We start from the raw sequence: 17,898 nt of genomic DNA on the forward strand, positions 1-17,898 counted from the left end.
TGACAAATCTTTAATATTATTTGGCAAGTTATTCCACATTGTAACTCCGACAACCGAAAATGACTTGTGGAAGTTACTTGTTCTATGTTGAGGTATCCTAAAATTTCCAACATTACGAGTATTGTGTAAATGCGAGAGAGTATTAAATAACTTATTTAAATAAGGGGGTTGACCCGACTTTATTATTTTATATATAAAGGCATATATGTGTAATTTTCCTCTCCTTTCCATATTTAAAATAGAATTTATGTTTAAATAAGGTGTGATATGCTCCCGATAGGCAGCGCTATAAGAAAATCTTATACAGCTATTTTGCAATTTTTGTATAGATCTAGAAAGCTCAGATGTTATAAAATTAGAATATACGATATCACCGTAGTCGAGTAAGGAGAGAATGAGGCTATTGCAGAGATAATATTTGGTTTTACTCTTTAAGACATTTTTAAATCTGTACAGATTTCTAAGACGCATATAGCCTATATTTAATTTGTTCTTAATGTGTGTCTCAAAACAAAAGTTAGAATCTAAAGTCAATCCTAATATTTTCACTTAATTGCCAACTGGAATTTTTTCTCCATTAATCTCAATATTTATACTTTCATATAAGTGTCTCAGAATTCCTGACTTACAGCCATATAAAATGATGTTAGATTTAGCAAGGTTAATTTTTAAGTTATGCTCATTGGAAAAATTAACTATGTTTAGTATATCCGATTTAATTTTTTGCTCAGAAATATTAAAATTTAAAAAATTGAATGGCATGTATATTTGAGAATCATCAGCATATTGTTGTAATTTACAATGTTCAATACAGTTAGGCATATCCGCAACATAAATCGAAAATAAAAGAGGTCCCAATATGGAGCCCTGAGGAACACCAACCTCCAAATCAAGATACCCTGAGTGCTCCAAACTTCCATTGTTGGTTTTTAACAACACCGAATGTGATCTATTTTTAAGATAGAAATCAAAAAAGAAACTGTAGATTCGGAACAACCAAAATATCCCAACTTTGCAAGGAGCATTGAGTGATTTATAGTATCAAATGCTTTGCTAAAATCAAGCACCGCCATGCAAGTACTTTGTTTATGTTCTTCGTTAAGTCTTATATTATCTAACATTCCCACCAGACTAGTAGTTGTACTATAATTCCTCCTAAATCCCGATTGCGTATCTGGACGTATACCAAATGAGTTAACAAAATTATAAAGTTGTTGGTGAATATGCTTTTCTAGAATTTTAGAAACTACTGATAAAATACTTATAGGCCTTATGTCTTTTAGTTCTTTCGGATTAGAGATTTTTGAAATAGGTCTTATAAGTGCTTTTTTTCCAGATATCAGGATATACATTTGTAAGAATGCAAGTATTTAAAATGTTTAGAAGTGGTTTTTTACAAAAAGGTAGGCAAAGCTTGATATCATTTATACAAAGTCCGTCAGCTCCTATAGCATTTGATTTTATGGTCTTAATTATACTGTTAACCCTTTCTTCATCAAGAAGACTTAAATTTAATTCTTGAATACTATTATCTTATTTATTTTCATTGTAAAAATTTAATTTGGTTTGTGATATATTATTGTTAATTTGGTTAACGCATTGAGAAAAATAATTATTTAGGGCTTCTGGATTACTAAAATTACAAGGCAGATCGGTATTCTTTGATTTAGTTAGATGTAGTTAATTAGCATTTATCCAAAAATCACGATTTTTTTTTGTAGAAAGTGTGTTAAAATATGATATTTTTTCCCGCTGAATAGCATGTTTTGTATAGTTTCGCAATTGCCTATAATAGTTTAAATTTAACTCAGTTTTATTTTTTTTATATTTTCGCAGTGCTTTATCTCGGAGCTTCATAAGCAATTTAATATTGTTTGTTATCCAAGGAGTAAATGGTTTATTTTTAATATTTTTAGTCTTAATTGGCGCATGTTTATCAACTAAACAAAGTATATTGTTGTTAAAAGCCACAAGTTTATCGTTAACTGTTAAAAGTTAATTTTAACAATTTATTTTATTTTATGATTTTATGGAATCGAAGTTTATGGTTGTCAAACGAATAATACCTTTTTTCTCAAGTAAATAATTTTTGCCTGAACTTTCTCCCAAATCCCAACATGTGTTTTTACCTACTTTTTAAGAAATGCCTTTGTTACCATTTTAGCTTAAGTGCACTTAAAAATCCATTTTTCTTCTCAAGTTCACTTAAGTGTTGGCCCCATGACACACGTGCATCCCACATTTTTACCCAACATTTCACCCCGAGTCCCACGAGAAAAAATCAGTATTCACTCCGTCGCCGCAAAAAGAAGTACCTACTCTCGCGCCCCCGAAACACAAGGTTTCTTTCACCAGTGAAGGAATTCACAAAGCTTAAAGTACCGAGAAAATAAGTTAGTCAAGAGCAAGTTGGCGCAAGCAATTCCTCTCTCTCTCACTCTCTTCCGTTTAAGTATTTGTCTAAAGTTCATATATGTATACCTAATTGTTACGATAAAGTAGTTTAAGTTATGTAAAAAGGTCTATAGTGAATAAGTGTGCGTAAAGGTAGAAAATTGAACTGAAAGTGAGTGCAACGTTGTGAGTGCAACAGTGGTTGTCAATAGCTGCACAAACCAAGGTGACGTTAGTGCTAATGCCGTTCCTGGTTCCTGCTAAGTTCCTGCTATTGGTCTTGTGATTCTGGAAGGCTGGTAACGTCAACTAATATTGTAAACCCTGTTAAATAACTAACTTCAACATTGTAAATCGTTCATTAGTCTATACCTGTAAATTATTACTAACCAAAAGGTACAATAAACCCTTATGTAATCGTAAATCACAACTGTGTAATTTATTGAACTGGACCTATGTCATCGAAGGGCTCGTCAATGCAGTAGCCGTTGCTCGAGCAGGTATAGGTAGGTTTTTAAGAAACCCTAATCTATATTCATGGTCCTTCGAGCCGGATCTTCCCAAGTTGTGATTTTACGATTCATCTAAGCAAAAACAAAACATACTTCTTGTGTAAAAAGTATATAATTGGTTCCGACATATGTGTCGGTGGTCCTTCGAGTAAACAGTATTTTAGTTAATTACTTACTAACAAACCTTTTAGTTATTTGTCCCTTGTTATTTTGTTATTTTTACTTGTTATAATTGTTATTTGGAAATAAGTAGCAACTCACTTTTTACTTTTTCTTTTAAATTGTTTCTTGGTAATTAGTTTATTTTCTCTTAACAATTATTGTTTAAATTTAAAGAAAATCTATTCCCAAAAAATAAGCATCTGGTTGTCTCGTCATTTTTTGTGTTTATTCTGTAAGCCTAAAACAAAAAAATTAAATGGCTGAAGGAATAGAAATATCAGTAGAAGCGTTGGTTAAAAATCGCGGATATTTAAAGGCTAAAGTAACACGAATTGTTAATTGGTTTTTAGAAAATAATGATAGTATACATGACTTTTTAGAAATTCAGGTACGTGAAAGTATGTTAACCCACGCTTTTAAAGATTTTGAAGAGGTAGAAAAACAAATTGTAGTTTTAGATATAAGTAAAGTAGACAAGGATGATGTAGAAGACAAATACTTAACGTGTGTTGCTAAAATGCAACGTAAAATTTTAGAACTTTCCCCGCAAGCGCCAACTCAAGTAAGACATATAGTTCCCCAACACTCTCATTCCCCAAATGTTAGTTTGCCCCAAATTAGCATACCTCCATTTAACGGAGACATCACTAAATGGAATGCCTTTTTTCAACTTTTCTCTACCCTTATTCTAGATAATCAATCTCTCTCTGATATTCAAAGATTAATTTATTTAAAATCTTATTTAAGAGATGAACCCCTAAATTTGGTCGATAATTTACAATTGACCACTGACAACCTCCAAATTGCCCTAAATACCCTTAGACAAAGATATGATAATCAATTATCAATTATTTTTGCCCATATTAAAAATTTAGTTGACATTCCTATCCTAAATAAGGTATCCTCACACACACTTAGGGAATTTATAGTTTGCATAAAACAGAACTTTGATTCACTGAAAAATCAAAACATTCCAGTATACCACTGGGATTTAATTTTAATTTATATTTTTTCTCAAAAATTAGACTTTGGCACAAGAAAGGCATATATATCCGAGAGAGGTTCTCAAATGCGCTCTTCCTCACATGTGGTCCCTAAGCTTGAAGAATTTCTAAGCTTTTTAGAAAAGCGTTGTTCGGTGTTAGAAGATCTCTCTGAAAGCCCTTCAACTAGAAATTATTCCCATGGACGTTCTTCTCAACACAACACTCCCTTTGTTAAAAAAAATTCACACTATGCTCATGGTAGGCAACGCCAAGGCAACCAAGTCATACCTCAAAACTCTCCTCAAAACTCTCGCTCACATTTTGTTGCAGGACAAAAGTGTCCCTTTTGTGAGCACCCTGATCACAAAATTTATACTTGTTTTAAATTTAAAGATCTTAGTTTAAAACAGAAACAGGATTTTGTTATTCATAATAATCTATGTTTTAATTGTCTCGGTTTAAGGCATCAAGTAAAAAACTGTACATCTCAGAGGTGCCAGATTTGTCATATGAAACACCATTCTCTTTTGCATCCAATGGATGATGCAGCACTGCCCTTGCAAAGCAGAAATTCACATTGGAGGCCAAATCCTCAAACCCAAAATGAACGATCTCAAAATTTTAACAGAAATTCGCTTCTCATAAATAGCTCCCATTCTCGGAATCAAGGTTCAAGCCAAAGCTCCTCTCAGACTCAAGAACCACAAATCCCAAGCACAAGCAATGAAATGAACTCGAATCGCCCTCACGCTAATAAACCTGTGACTTTGTCAGTTTTCGCCACTGAAGATAATGAAGTTTTATTAGGTACTTCATTGATTCAAATACCCGACAAGAATGGTCATTTTATTATTGCAAAGGCAATATTAGATCCCGGGAGTACTATATCAATAGTAACCCAATCGCTGGTTCAAAGACTTGATCTCTCTCCTAAGACGCAGCCAATACAAATCTCTGGTATTGGCGGCAAAATTAAGCACTCTAATCACGCAATTTCCCTGAGAATTCATTCCTGTCACAATCACGATTACTTCCTGAATGTTAACTGCTGTGTATTAGACAAAATCACAGAAAAATCCCCTCACTTTAAAGTCAACAAATTTATGTTGAACCTTCCCAATAATACACCGCTTGCAGACCCCTACTTTGATACGCCTTCTACAATAGATTTATTGTTGGGAGCAGATGTATACTACCACATTCTTTCAGGCGAATACACCAAGGTTAACAAGGACTCTTTAACGTTGGTAGGTACCTACTTTGGCCACATTCTTTCAGGATTAATCCCCTCCCAAGCTCTCGTTCACAAAACCCCTTTGGCAAATTCTAAGAATTGCTTTTTAGTGCAATCATTAAATTCAGATTGCTCACTGGACTCATTAATTGAGAAATTTTGGTTACTAGAAAATGTTTCGCCCACTCACGAAAAACCCCTATCCCCTGAAGATTCTATGGTTGAACAGAATTTTCAAAATACCACGGTATTTAAAGATGGTCATTTTCAAGTCCTTAGGTTAAACCCCTTTATCGATACCTCCAATCTCATAAGGGTTGGAGGCAGATTATCCCAAGCACCCATATCATTTGATCAAAAATTTCCAATTTTATTGCCCTCAAAAAACCATGTTGTTGGACTCTTGCTGAAAAAAGAACACATTAGGTTAGGACATGCTGGTCCTCAAACGATATTGTCAAATATTCGTCTTAAATACTGGCCGCTAAATGGATTAAGAGAAATAAAAAAGATCTCTATAAACTGTTTACAATGCTATAAATTTAAGCTTAAAACAGGAGAACAAATTATGGCAGATCTCCCTAAATCCAGAGTTGTCCCTTCTAGACCGTTTTTAACAACAGGTGTCGATTTTGGAGGACCATTTATTATTAAATCGTCATCTCTTCGACGCGCCAAAATTGAAAAGGCGTATATCGCTTTATTTGTATGCATGGTCACTAAAGCTGTTCATTTGGAGCTAGTATCAAGTCTCTCTTCACAAGCATTTTTAGCATGCTTTAAACGTTTTATTTCAAGACGTGGATGCCCGGCAACAATTTTTAGTGACAATGGTACAAATTTCTCTGGTGCCAGCAATCAAATTAAAGAAGTTTATGACACGCTTAAGTCACAACAGACACAAGAGCAATTGACTGCATTTTTCTCATGCCATGAAATACAGTGGCAATTTATACCTCCTTTCTCTCCTCACTGGGGTGGTCTTTGGGAGGCAGCTATAAAAAGTACTAAACATCACTTACGAAGATTAATTGGAAACCAGAATTTAACCTTTGAAGATTTTTCCACTATTTTAGCACAAATTGAGGCTATTTTAAACTCCAGGCCACTTCTTCCCCTATCAGCTGATCCACTGGACTTAACTTGTCTTACCCCTGGACATTTTTTAGTTGGAAGTCCTCTCGTTTCGTACCCTGAGCCCAATGTCTCGTCAATTCCTGAAAACCGCTTAGATCGTTGGCAAAGGTTAAGTCAGATTCAACAATTCTTTTGGACTAGATGGACCAAAGAGTATCTCAACAATCTTCAGAATAGGCCTAAATGGATGTCTCCAGTCCCCAATATTGAAACAAATGACCTTGTTCTTCTTAAAGATGAGAACACCAAACCTCTTGATTGGCCGTTGGCCAGAGTAGTAGACACTTTACCTAATAAAGATGGTAAAATACGCTTGGTAAAAATTAGGACTAAAAATGGAATATTTACTAGAAATATAACCAAATTATGCCCGTTGCCCAAATCTGATAGTAACTTAGTTTAACCATAGTATTTCTTGATAAGTTTTGTCTATAAGTTATAATGTATATTGTTTGTTGAAGGCAAAGCCTTCAAAAGGGGGGAGTATGTTAAAAGTTAATTTTAACAATTTATTTTATTTTATGATTTTATGGAATCGAAGTTTATGGTTGTCAAACGAATAATACCTTTTTTCTCAAGTAAATAATTTTTGCCTGAACTTTCTCCCAAATCCCAACATGTGTTTTTACCTACTTTTTAAGAAATGCCTTTGTTACCATTTTAGCTTAAGTGCACTTAAAAATCCATTTTTCTTCTCAAGTTCACTTAAGTGTTGGCCCCATGACACACGTGCATCCCACATTTTTACCCAACATTTCACCCCGAGTCCCACGAGAAAAAATCAGTATTCACTCCGTCGCCGCAAAAAGAAGTACCTACTCTCGCGCCCCCGAAACACAAGGTTTCTTTCACCAGTGAAGGAATTCACAAAGCTTAAAGTACCGAGAAAATAAGTTAGTCAAGAGCAAGTTGGCGCAAGCAATTCCTCTCTCTCTCACTCTCTTCCGTTTAAGTATTTGTCTAAAGTTCATATATGTATACCTAATTGTTACGATAAAGTAGTTTAAGTTATGTAAAAAGGTCTATAGTGAATAAGTGTGCGTAAAGGTAGAAAATTGAACTGAAAGTGAGTGCAACGTTGTGAGTGCAACAGTGGTTGTCAATAGCTGCACAAACCAAGGTGACGTTAGTGCTAATGCCGTTCCTGGTTCCTGCTAAGTTCCTGCTATTGGTCTTGTGATTCTGGAAGGCTGGTAACGTCAACTAATATTGTAAACCCTGTTAAATAACTAACTTCAACATTGTAAATCGTTCATTAGTCTATACCTGTAAATTATTACTAACCAAAAGGTACAATAAACCCTTATGTAATCGTAAATCACAACTGTGTAATTTATTGAACTGGACCTATGTCATCGAAGGGCTCGTCAATGCAGTAGCCGTTGCTCGAGCAGGTATAGGTAGGTTTTTAAGAAACCCTAATCTATATTCATTAACGGAATTTAGGTAATATATACTATCCCAATTAAGTCTTAAAGCGTCATGCTCAAATAAATCCGTATTAATAACACTATAGTTCCTATATTTCATTTTAAAATGTCCCTCTTTACTTTTAGGAAACTCAAGACAACAGAATACTAAGTTGTGATCACTAATGGTTTGTGGCAAAGACAACGAACCGACACCATTTATTGGGAAATGTTTATTTATAATAATGACATCAAGTAGGGTACTTGTATTGTTAGATATATTCCATCTTGTAGGCTCGGTTATTACTTGATTTAAATCAAATGTATTTAAGAGCGCTAAAAATCTGTCAGAAAGTCTACACTTCTTTAGTAAATTAATATTAATATCTGATGAAGGTGGACGATATATCACGGTAAACAAAATATTTTTGCTAGAAATCTGAGTTTTTATGCTTAAGAATTCGAAGTTCTGTGGCGGGTTTTGAATGTGATAAACTTCAAAATTAACATATTTTTTAACATAAAACCCGACCCCACCGCCACGCCCTAATCGATCTTTCCTGACGAAATTATAACCCTTAATTTGATGTGCCAAGTTATCAGTATAAGCCGTCAACTAGGTCTCAGTCAATCCCAAAATGTCAAAATTATTATCAGTTATGTAATTTACAAATTCATCGAATCCAGTATTAAGGGACCGAATATTGAGATGACCACATAAAAACTTATTATTGGATTTTAATAATTGATGCGTATTAAGACCAACCTGGCCATTTCCGCCATTATCATCCATTACAAAAAACAAGATTGTTCCTATTACCCTCCGTCAGCACTGACGTACCTGAATAAAATTTAAAAAACTTGAATTTAGAATCTTATTCACAACGAAATGTTTATGCAGTACACCAATTTTCAAAATTTAATTCTAAAGGGTTTTAAAGTTATAGAGAAAAAATTTTCTTCAAGGGGTCCTATTCAAAGGGGCGTAGCTCCCTTAGGAAGCAATTTCGAACCTATATTAATATGAACTTTTTGCCTTAATTTCATACAAGGATTACGCCCCTGAAAGGATGCCGCTTACTGTTGAATCACCCTGTATATGAGGCGACTTTTGATTGGGTCGAACAAGCTTAAAGCAAACTGGTTTGACAAGAAAAGGGAAAAAGAAAATGCTAAAGATGATGAGAAGAAAAGTCAAGGTGGTATAACAGGATGAACTCGTTGGGATTATTTAAGTGCCTGGAATAATGCATCCGCCCCTACTATAATCGCACTTTTAAAACATATAAAAAGGGGTATTCAATTAAATTTTATTTTTAAGGCGCTTTCAGACCGCGCGCAAACATCAAACAAGCGAAAACAAAAAAAAAGGAAAAAGGAGAAAGAGGCAAAAGTTAAAAGCATTTATTGTTTGCATTATCACGAATATAGGACGTCGTCCTCTGGCCTTTTGTTCGAGGATCACAGAACCAGAAAACGCCTTTTTGCCGTCACCATATTATTGCGACGACGTCTTTTATCGCGGTGAATTTTAGTTTCTCACCCTCCCGAGGGCGAAAAACGAAAATTATTTTTCGCGGTTTGACGTTTTTCTTTTTTTTTTTTATATAAATTAAAACGTTCAACCCTCACTTTGTCAAAAAAGGGTTCAACTGGTATCCGCATGTTGTTTCGTTAAATTTAACACTCGAGACGTGCTCTCGGGGAATTATTTTAATGACCCCTCCATAATTGAGTCTGTTTACTCTTCAGAATACTTCTTCGTGTTCTGACCCTTTTTGGGGAATTTATTTACTTATATACGACTCTTGAGTTTCAGCATTCGTCTGGTAAATATTGAATTGAAGTAGTTTAGGGATGTTTTACTATATTTAGGGCTTTAATAAACATGATGAAATTCAATTTTTCCAGGCTTTTTTGGACATTGTTTAATAATATTGAGGTTTGTGTTTTTTCGGGAAAATATGCGCATTAAAGTTTCGGGTCATTTTCTTTTAGGCATTTGAAGTTAGGTTTTATGCCTTCTAGTCAAAATTAAGGAATGTACATCCAGGTCTTTTATAGGATTCCACTTTTAAGCAATCTATATTATTTCGTTATTTTTTCTAGGCAAATAAGTAATTCTTCCAGACGGTTCTTGTTAGTTCTCGGACTTTTTAGGCTTATTTAGAAATTTTTTCACATGAGTTTAGTGATTTATTTCCCTTAACTTCTTACAGGCAATTGAGAGCACTATTTAAACAAATTGAAGTTTTTTTTTCTTGCTAGTTAAAGGTTCGTCAATCGTTGTTTCTTTTAGGCAGTTGAATTTAAATCTGATTTAACTTACTACTAGCAAACTGAATTTTTTGCTTAGTTCTTTCAGATCTTTCTAGTTAATAACGATAGAGCACGATAGTTAAAGAACTTTCTGGTATTGTGTTAAATTCTTTCTTATGTGGATTCACCAAATTACGGACTTTTTCAAGCAGTCCGAGTAGGAGAACTTTATAAAGTTCACAATCTCCATGTAATTCAATTACAAGCCTGTTTTTTCCATTTGTTTTTTAAAAGATTTAAGGTGATATATCTACTAAATAAACAAATGTTTTTTGTAGTCTTTTTCAAAAGGTCCAATGTTGGTTTTCATTTTTTGTTTCTTTGAATAAATAATTTTTTTTTTAATTCCAGGAAGTTGATTCTGAGCAGTTTTTCGGGCAATGTTTAGCAATTACTTTTGGTTTTTTCAGGCAGTTAAGACTTCTGCTTATTTTAAAGACTCATTATTCTTGCATTCTTAAGTCTTATGAACCTTGGTTTAGTTGTACTAGCATAAAATTAAAACTAACTTTTACAAAAAATATACTTTATTCAGTAAATAAATCAACATAATATGAACAACTGTCTATGATATTACAGAAATAATCAATAAAATAAAACATACAGCTCATCAGATCTTTATTAATTAATATAATAATCTAGTATACTTTTGTTATTTTAGGACCCAGTGATAGTTTCACTATAATTTACAATTAACTGAGATCAGGTCAATATCCGAATTACAGCCCATTTAATATATCACTCTCCTTGTGTGTCCCAATCAGCCTGATCTCTTATATTTAAACATATTATATTAAGTCTACAATATATTATATGCCATTCAAATGTTATTTACCATAAAACCTGAATGGGCGGTAGGTACATACTGAAATAAATATTGGAATGAAGGAAAACATTTATGGAAGAACTAACTATTCTGATTTATTATTTACATGTATTTTTAACTTATAATAATAAGATGTTTATAACAAATAAATAATAGAAATATAACAAATATACTTAAGGTAAAAGTGAAAGCACCAGTTTTGTTCTGTATTTTATTTTTGCCATGGTAAACTTGCTTTTGTCAAATTTTAGCACTTATAGGATATTGTTCATTTTTGAGCAACATTGCACAATTTTTATCACCTTTACTAAAAACTCCCTTAGCTCCTAAAGATATTCAATATAATTTCAAAAAAAAAACATCAAAACCATATGCATCCATATTAAAAAACCCTTAGAATCAACAAAAATTAAACAAAACTCATAAATTGATACAACCATGTCAAAGATACTGAAATACCCCTAAAAGATTAACAAATAAATTATTAAAAACAATCTTAAAACAAACATTAGTATATGCATAAAATTAAACCCAAACGGCAACAAAAATTATGTCTGTCCCTTAGTCATTACCTGCCTTTCCCTTGCTTAAACTCCTCTTGTAACTGTTCCAGGTTCTGCTTCACCAAATAGACCATAAGTCCCTTACATAAATTTGCCTTTTGATGCAAACCATCCCCGGGGTGTTGCCCCATTTGTCTTTTAGGGAATTTATAACTCCTAAATGTCCATTCCTTTTTCTCTTGATAAGATATGTCATACTTGGGTTCTGTACAGCGTCCCGGTGGCTTATTAACATACCACTCTTGACGCTCCAGTCTGCGACTTATAACACTTTCTAGACACTTGTGGTTATCCCTTTTCTTTAATTCAAGACCTAAGTCGGATGAAAACGGTATGTTATCACTGTTGGCGTACTTGATAGGGTGGCTAAACGTTGGCAGCACTGGTTCCTCAACATTTGGAGCAGAATGAGTCGTATGCAGTCCTAAATTCTTTAAAAACATGTCTTGGGTCAGCGGTTTTGCAGGGGGCACCCACAAAATGTCTTTCAACTTAATTATAATTACTTTATCAAAAGTTTGTGAAGGTTTTTTAGTTGATATAACATGTTTAGGTGGAATTAAGGTTCGTCGCTTACTCGAATACACTTTGGGGCTCTCACTCCTTTTCCTCTTGACTCCAGTGACATGCTTGCGATCATTAAGGCTTCCAGTAGGTTTTTTAAAAAACTCACAACACTTATAGACTAAAAAACGTAGGACTTCCATGAAATATTTACCGTCTGCTGTGAGGCTTTGGGCGATGATGCTCTCGGAAGGCCACCACTTTGGCCTGTTGATTTCTTTGAGGCACAACCCCCGGTACAGTTCCGGGAAGTCTTTGTGCTCCTTTGCACTCGAATCGGAACTGCATTGCACCAGCTTGAGCACGAATTTTTCCAATCGTTCGCGACCCATTCGTCGCAGGGCTTCTTTGGGAAAATCCCCGTTTAGGACCATCTTTAAGCTCGCACTACCATATTTTGTATTAGGGCCAGGATCGAACATTATAATATGGCACGACGCAATAGGCTAAAATCTTGAGCGATAAGCAGTTTTTATGGAAAAAATTGCAATGTTTGTTGTTTGTTGGTCACTTTGTTGATGTTTTTCACATGACAGATGACACCCAACTGACAGATTGGTGAAGTTTAAGGGTTCGTTTTATAATGGATCAGGGCTAGGAGTAGCACGTGATCAACTGTTTGTTAGTAAAGGGGCGGTCACGTGATAAAATATTGATCGTATAATGGCGCACGCAATGGGCGGTATTTGAAATTCAAAACGGTAATTACGTTCCCGGGCTTTAATTTGCATCTTTTTAAATGAAACACTTGATTATAGGAGGGTGGTGAAACTTAAAAACATTTATTAAGTAATTGCAAGTTTTTTTTAGGATATTGTTTTATGAAAAATTGATAAATCCTCGGTTCCGCTGTCTGTCGATACGAGGTTTTCAGGTAGGGTCAATAGATGGCGCCAGCAATGTTGCCGTCAATATTTCATCAAGACCGGAGGTTTTATTACACTATGTTCTCTATTAAGAACCCAGTCAAGGGAAAAAATAAATCAAAACCAAATAATTTCTTTAAATTTAAATAAATAGGATGGTGCACTCCATGGAAATAATGCAGTGCACAAGCTTCTCAATATACCAATTTTGGACAAGCAAGTTTCGCAATGTTGCCACACCTTAGGAAATTTCATAATGTTTAAAAAAAAGTTCCCAATTAGATCTTTATTAAAAAAAGTCAACACTACGCAAAGAAATTTTATATTACAGCCAATAATTCATAATTGTTTTTTTTTTCCACATAACCAGGAATAATATTTAATTTTTTAGGAATTGTGTATTATTTTCCCGGTACAAAGCATATTTTTTTTAATTTTTCAGGATTTTAAAGGCATTTTTAATTTTATTACAGGCATTTTAAATATGTTTTCAGTTTGTTTTTAATGCCTTCCATGGATTTTTAAATAAAAAACTTCTTCCAGACTTTTGGTGTAAATTCTTTTGTTTAATTTGTAGAAAAAATTAGTTTCTTCCTTAGAACATTGAAAGGCCTTTCAATGTTCTAAGGTTTCTTCCTTTTGTCCTTAATATATATAACTTTGTGAAGAAATATGTGACGTCAATGTAGATGGCGCCGGCAATGTTGCCGTCGATATATTCTCAAGACGCGAGGTCATATTTACAATATGTCAATTTTAAACAAGCAATTTTCGCAATCTGGCCATACCTTAAGAAATTTCGCAAGTTTTCAAAATAAGCTCGCCATTATCTTTTCGTAATAGTAAATATATCTTGTTTAAAAAAGGATAACACTATGCAAGGAAATTTTATATTGAATCCAGTAAATCCTTGCTTTTTTTCCACAAATGGCAACATAGGATTTTTTAACCATAGTCTAGAGCGCCCCATCTGACGTTTTCACATTAATTATTGACATTTGACAGGTCTCGTCCCTGTACTTCACCGGTTAAACAACGTTGCCATATTTAATATTTCTTATTTAAATTTTAGTTTTGGGCGGCTTACGTGCCCTGTGACTCGCAGCACAAGGACGCAGTACAACTGACCCTGGAGCAAATCGATGTCATTCGGAGGTTCACCGAGTGGTACCATCCCAGACTTGTACTTTGCACCTCCTCACAAGGTACTAAAAAGGACTGTAGCAATGTTGTCATTTACATGTAAATTTTTACCCTATAGATATAAAGGCAGCCCATAAGGATCGCCATATGTGTTCACTAATCGGGGTGGAGGGGGGACATTCTTTGGCGGGAAGTCTGGCAGTGCTTAGGACGTTGTACCATGTCGGAGTAAGGTACCTTACCTTGACGTCGACATGTAATACACCATGGTAAGTTAAATGTGGCGACAAGGTTACTTGGGAGAGTAAATTGTTGCCATGTTGTTTTAGGGCGGACTGTTCTCACGTGGACATGCCCGGGAAGAAGCCAGAGCATGGAGGCTTAACGAACTTTGGAAAGGTGACTGTCCCGCTACTTTTACACGTCATTTATTAACAAGTTTCCCACTTTTAGGCCGTAGTAAAGGAAATGAACCGTTTGGGCATGATCGTGGATCTCTCGCACGTTTCCGTAGGAACGATGCGCGATGCGCTCGAGGTGTCTAAAGCGCCGGTGATTTTTAGTCACTCATCGGCGCATGCCCTGTGCAATTCCACCCGGAACGTTCCAGATGAAACTTTGAGGAAACTGGCCCTCAATGGTGGAATTGTTATGGTTAATTTTTATTCGCTCTTTTTAACTTGCAGGGAAACTTCCACGGTGGCCGACGCAGTCGGTAAGACTTTAACTTCTTGATACATAAGGCAGTTGTTTAAAATTCCTTTATGCTATAGCTCACATAAACCATATAAGGGAAGTGGCTGGAGTGGACAACGTAGGCATAGGAGCTGGATACGATGGAATTAATTAGTAAGTTCAGGTTTGCCAATAATTCAGCTACATCTTCTTAAAATCTGAAACTAATCGATCTTCTTGTTGGTCCTATGTACTAATCTCATAGATCCCCTTTTCATTATTAGTTTTTATTTGATTTGCAATAATTATTCTTAGAGCTAAGTCTTTAAAAACTCTATCAAGGCCTTTTGTCAAGATTGGTTTAAAATTTGTTAAGGGGGTTGCTTATAATCTTACATGTGATGCAGACAACCCGTTCTAAAGCAACGTTGTCATATGTTACTATAACTATATCTTTATATTCGTATTTTAGTGTTCCACAAGGTTTGGAAGACGTGTCCGCCTATCCGACCCTCTTCGCAGAACTAATGGGCACAGGAAAATGGACGGTGGAGGACCTAAAAAAACTGGCGGGCTTAAACTTTATTAGGGTGATGCAGAACGTGGAAAAAATTAGGGATGAATTTAAAAGGGCGAACGTGCCTCCCTACGAGGACGTGATGCCCCGCCAGAAGGGTACGAATAATTGTACCTCGCAGGCGAATTATTAGGTCAATTTTTCAGCTTGACTCGGCAGAAATTCGGCGAGAATTATCGCCCTATCAACGATCGAAGCGATAATTGCGCCCCTTTAGTTCAAAATCCTTTAATACGTTAATTATTATAGGTCCGACTGAAAAGCTTATTATTATTTTTTGTTAACCTCGATACCATATATCTTGCACGTCATATTAAGGGAATTTTTGTGAAATGGAGGTTTAAGGCAGTAAAGCATGTCAGAGTCCGAGTTATACATCGAGCACATGCGCTATATATTTTATAATCGAAATGGATCATATGGAAAATCAGCAGAGTGAATTGAATAATGAACTTTTGCTGCAGGTTCTTTTCATATTTCGAGTGCATTTATTACAATATTAATTCTTGAAATAAAGGCTCGTTTTAAACTCTTACAAGAAAAATATAATGGGGAACTTGCAATAAAAGAAAAGCGTCAACAGTAAGGTCTGTTTGAAATCTCAGGAGTTTCTTTAAATATATCTATAGATTTGGGCAAGAAAGTGGTTGTAATAATTTGCCGCATATGCATCTAAACATTACGTCTTCCTTACAAGTGTATTGAGTTTTATCATGCTTTTATAGGTATAAAGAAGACTAAAGAGATTGAGTAGCTTTGGCATACTAACTGTATCCATGAAAATTAATAACGCCCTGTAAAATTGCTAAAGTAATATGCAGCAAATATAAAGCGTTCTCTCCCTGATCTGTATTTTGTTTTGTTAGCTTCAAACTTAGTGAGTCGCACTCACTATTCACGGAATAAAACAACAATAAAATAACGAATGTCATTTCAGCGCACATGATAAGGTTGAATTTTATTTATCGATCAAACGAACTTTAGGAAGTTCGATCGAAATTATATTTCGGCGCTTCATTCTTCATAGATTACTATACAATTATTCACTATGTAGTTCTTTAAAGTCTTATTTATTTTGTTTGTTGGTCAGACTTTGGAAAATTCTTGCGGATAATAACACATTCTTATATCTAGTTATAACTTTTATTCCTAGACTCAGGTGTTCATACATTTAGCAAAATCCACTAACAGTTTGCTTACAAAACTTTAACAAAATTCTACTTTCTTTTAGAAAATTAAATAAATATTCTACCCTAATGTTTTCCTATATACTTCCTAATGAAAATGATTGCTGAAGTACAAGAAAACAGTTAATGCAACATAGTGATTCAAACAAAAATAGTATAATAGAAAGGTGCACAAATCACAATAACACACCTATAGGGTAACTTTTCTTCTGCTATTGATTAGTACTTCTGCAATGTTGTCCGTTGTCTTAACTATAGGCCTGTTGTAGAACTTAGCAAAAGTATCTGAAGTTTCTGTCCAGCTTGCAGTTTTACGGATGAAATTTATAGGTACACCTCTCTTGAATGCTGAGGATGTTGAGGCATGTTTAATAGAGTAAGCTGAGAAAATATTTGTGTTGATTCCAGCTTTTGTTAAGGAGTCCTTTACCCATCTGCTTAATGTCTGACTAGAAACTCTATTAAAAGGAGCAGAATATGAACTAAAAAGGTATTCATTGTTTATCTTCCGTAAGGTGGCTGTCTTGTCGATATACTGCATTAATGCTGAAACTAAACAGAGCTCAGGTTGTTCAGTGAATGTTTTAAATTGAAGACAAGGTTGACTCTTATTTGGGCCAGAGGTCTTTATAGCATCAGAGATAAAAATAAGAACCTCAGCTTCATTTGTGAAAATGATATTTTCTACTTTAATTAGGCCAAATGTTTGAAAACGTTGGGCCGTAATTAAAGCCAAAAGAGATATCAACTTTTTTGAGAGCAACTCAAGAGATAAAATTTCATTAGGGTGAAGATTTCTGAGGTAATTTAGGAGTACCTGGAGGTCCCAAGTTATATTGCATCTAGGAGTCTGTGGACGTAGTTTTGAAATGCCTCTTATGTACCTTTTTATTAAGGGGTGTTTACCTAAACTGCCTGGCATTATTAATGCCAAGGCCGAACGGAAGTTGTTAAATGACCCATATTTAAAACCTCTTTGTTTAAAAAGGAATTGAAAAAACTGTATCACTTGAGTGGGTGTTGCCTTGAATACAGGAATATTCCTCTCTACAGAATATTTCCACCAGGACCTATAAGCTGTGTCATACTGTTTTTGTGTTGTGGTAGAAAGGGATTCCACCATGACATCCATGCATTCATTCTTCTGGTACATTCCTCAGTCGATAAGCCTCCCTGATAATTTCCCTGCAACCAGGGTAAGGTTTGCTATGGGGAATGGTTCCCTAAAAGGAGATGTAATAAAATTACTGTCTGGACCAAGAATTATTGGTTCTATAGTAAGGAGCTTGATAAAAGCAGGATACCATGCCTGACCTGGCCAGTCTGGTATAATTAGAATCCCTT

The 17,898-nt window shown here is 34.7% G+C and overlaps 1 protein-coding gene across 1 annotated transcript in view; it reads left to right on the forward strand.

The window, feature by feature from the left end:
• Positions 1-16,544, forward strand: part of LOC126744163 (dipeptidase 1-like) — a 117,131-nt gene extending 100,587 nt beyond the window's left edge. Inside the window, exons 5-10 of the mRNA XM_050451521.1 lie at positions 14,045-14,177; positions 14,234-14,384; positions 14,445-14,514; positions 14,569-14,830; positions 14,889-14,964; positions 15,263-16,544. Coding sequence (XP_050307478.1) covers positions 14,045-14,177; positions 14,234-14,384; positions 14,445-14,514; positions 14,569-14,830; positions 14,889-14,964; positions 15,263-15,500 — 930 coding nt within the window. The 3' untranslated portion in view covers positions 15,501-16,544. The remainder of the gene's footprint in view (positions 1-14,044; positions 14,178-14,233; positions 14,385-14,444; positions 14,515-14,568; positions 14,831-14,888; positions 14,965-15,262) is intronic.
• Positions 16,545-17,898: the final 1,354 nt, after the last annotated feature.

The sequence above is a fragment of the Anthonomus grandis genome, chromosome 13 (assembly GCF_022605725.1).
Source record: "Anthonomus grandis grandis chromosome 13, icAntGran1.3, whole genome shotgun sequence".
In the NCBI taxonomy this organism is placed as follows: Eukaryota; Metazoa; Arthropoda; class Insecta; order Coleoptera; family Curculionidae; genus Anthonomus; species Anthonomus grandis.